The sequence below is a fragment of the Etheostoma spectabile genome, unplaced genomic scaffold (genome assembly GCF_008692095.1).
Source record: "Etheostoma spectabile isolate EspeVRDwgs_2016 unplaced genomic scaffold, UIUC_Espe_1.0 scaffold363, whole genome shotgun sequence".
In the NCBI taxonomy this organism is placed as follows: domain Eukaryota; kingdom Metazoa; phylum Chordata; class Actinopteri; order Perciformes; family Percidae; genus Etheostoma; species Etheostoma spectabile.
In genome coordinates this window covers 42,273-44,464 of record NW_022605593.1, presented here as the reverse complement: position 1 = coordinate 44,464, position 2,192 = coordinate 42,273, and the positions used below count along the sequence as shown (strand labels likewise).

Here is a 2,192-nt window from a genome sequence, read left to right as displayed (position 1 = left end):
GTGACACCAGCAACCAATGGGAATAAAGACGTCCTTCGCGCTATGGAGCTAGAACAGTGACAGTAACCTGTGGTATTGAAAATAAAATTTGGCATTGAAACAACAAATATCGGCACTGAAAACTGTTGAACTGAAGTATAAAACACAACATCAAAAGTAATAACTCATAATCCTATGATGTTATTTCACTTGACGTTTGTTTGCATCATGATGGTTTTTTCCAATTGTCAATGTACATTTTTTTTTCGTGGTCCGTCCTTTTCACTGACAGTTTTTTTTTCTCTTTTTTTACGCTTTCAAGGTTTTTACAATGTCACTGTTTTCATGTTCAACTTTTGTCCCTGTTTTGGCGTAGGGAGGAGGGGCCTGAGGGGAGGGATAAAGGGGGCGGGCTTGGGGTATTTACATAGGCTACTGGCGAGAGACCACACCTCCAAATTTTACCCAACACAAGGGTTAAAAACTCAAATCTACCATCTAATCAATATTATTTGGGTAAACTCCTTGGTTAAAATCAGAAAACATGTTTGCAGAAATATACAACGGTGACATTTTATTTTATGTGCAAAGTTTAGTCCTTCTTGACAATAATAATGTCACAATAAAAGACCCATGGTTCTTGCTCATTATTTTTTATTTCAAATAAGACCACACGTCATGTGAGGAAAGAAGAAGAGAGCAAGAAAGGCTGAAAGACAGATTTAGATGGTGAGACACTTGTTAGCCACCAGTAAAAGGACACTCCGTCTCCATGGTTGCATGTTTGGCTACGGTCGCCAGTACTTTTGTTGCTGACTCCTTTCCTTTTAAAACAGATTCAGCCATTGTGTCATGCTGGGGAAAAAGAAAGAGATGCAAGTTATTTTTAACATAGTGGGTTATACTATGCCCCTGGTATTTACATAGGGTGGTTAACTTATGCCCCGCTGTATTTTTAACTAGGGGGGTGTATACATTTATGCCCCCTGTATTTTAACATATGTGGTGTATACTTAGCTCCTGTATTTTAACATCGGGGGTGTTACTTATGCCCCCTGTATTTTAAACATAGGGGGGTGGTATCTTAGCTCCTGTATTTTACATAGGGGGTGGTACTCCCGTTGTCCTGTATTTTAACATAGGGTTTATCTTCGCCCTGTATTTTAACATAGTGGGTGTATACTTATGCCCCCTGATTTTAACTAGGGGGTGTATACTTAGCCCCTGTCTTTTAACCATAGGGGGTGTGTATACTTTGCCCCTGTATTTGTAACATAGGGGGGTGGTGGATACTTATGCTCCCTTTTTTAGACATAGGGGGTGTATACTTAGCGCCCCTTTACAGGGTGTATACTTATCCGATAACATAGGGGGTGTGATATCATACATGTGATCACCCCTGTATTTTAAACCTGAGGGGGGTGTATACTTATGCCCCTAGATTTACCATGAGGGGGGTGTATACTTATGCCCCTGTATTTTAACATAGGGGGGTGTATACTAATCAGTGCTCTATAGTGCTAATAGTGGTAAAAACAAATAAAACAAACTCCACAAGTTACCTTAATGCAAGGGATGGGAACGTAAAACATAAACACACTTGGGAGTTCAATCTGTGTCTTACCTGCTGAAGACTGGGGACCCCGTAGCGGATCTGGGTAGCAAATTGTTCACAGTTGTTGTTGAAGGGTCTATAGATGCTCCATTGTCCAAATGTGTCCCCAATTCGCTTTTTTGTCCGAGCCTCGAAGTCTTTGTCATATTGTATTTTGTAGCCATTATCATCGAGGTAATTGTCCTTTAAGACTTTTGACGCTTTCGCCACATCTTCAAGTTTATCAAACTTAGGCACAGAAACCATGCATTTTTTACCTGTTTGTGAGAATAAACATTTACATATATTAAATATAACATGACACAAATGCTTTTTTCTCTGCTTTTTAATTTGCATCAGAAATGGTTATTGACCAGCCTTCAAAGAAAGGAGTTTGGGGATTATCAGTACCTTACTTTATGTTGTACTTCCAGTCTCTAACTTTTCGATGTGTAACACAATGGTTTAGTGATAATACTTCGACGCATGAAAAGAAAATACTACAACCCTGGAAATCCAGAATTTGCTCAGCAAGTTACTCTGGCATCGAGTAATGCTGCTCATTAACTATGCCCTGGTAGCTGAGCTGCACCAATCACATCGGGGTATCTGATATAGG

General features: G+C 39.7%; 1 protein-coding gene across 1 annotated transcript in view; it reads right to left on the bottom strand.

Annotated features, from left to right (window-relative positions):
• Nucleotides 1–651: 651 nt before the first annotated feature.
• Nucleotides 652–2,192, bottom strand: part of LOC116686428 (phospholipase A and acyltransferase 3-like) — a 3,837-nt gene continuing 2,296 nt past the window's right edge. Inside the window, exons 5-6 of the mRNA XM_032511431.1 lie at nt 1,604–1,851; nt 652–834 (exon numbers count right to left, since the gene is read on the bottom strand). Of these exons, the coding sequence (XP_032367322.1) occupies nt 721–834; nt 1,604–1,851 (362 nt within the window). The 3' untranslated portion in view covers nt 652–720. The remainder of the gene's footprint in view (nt 835–1,603; nt 1,852–2,192) is intronic.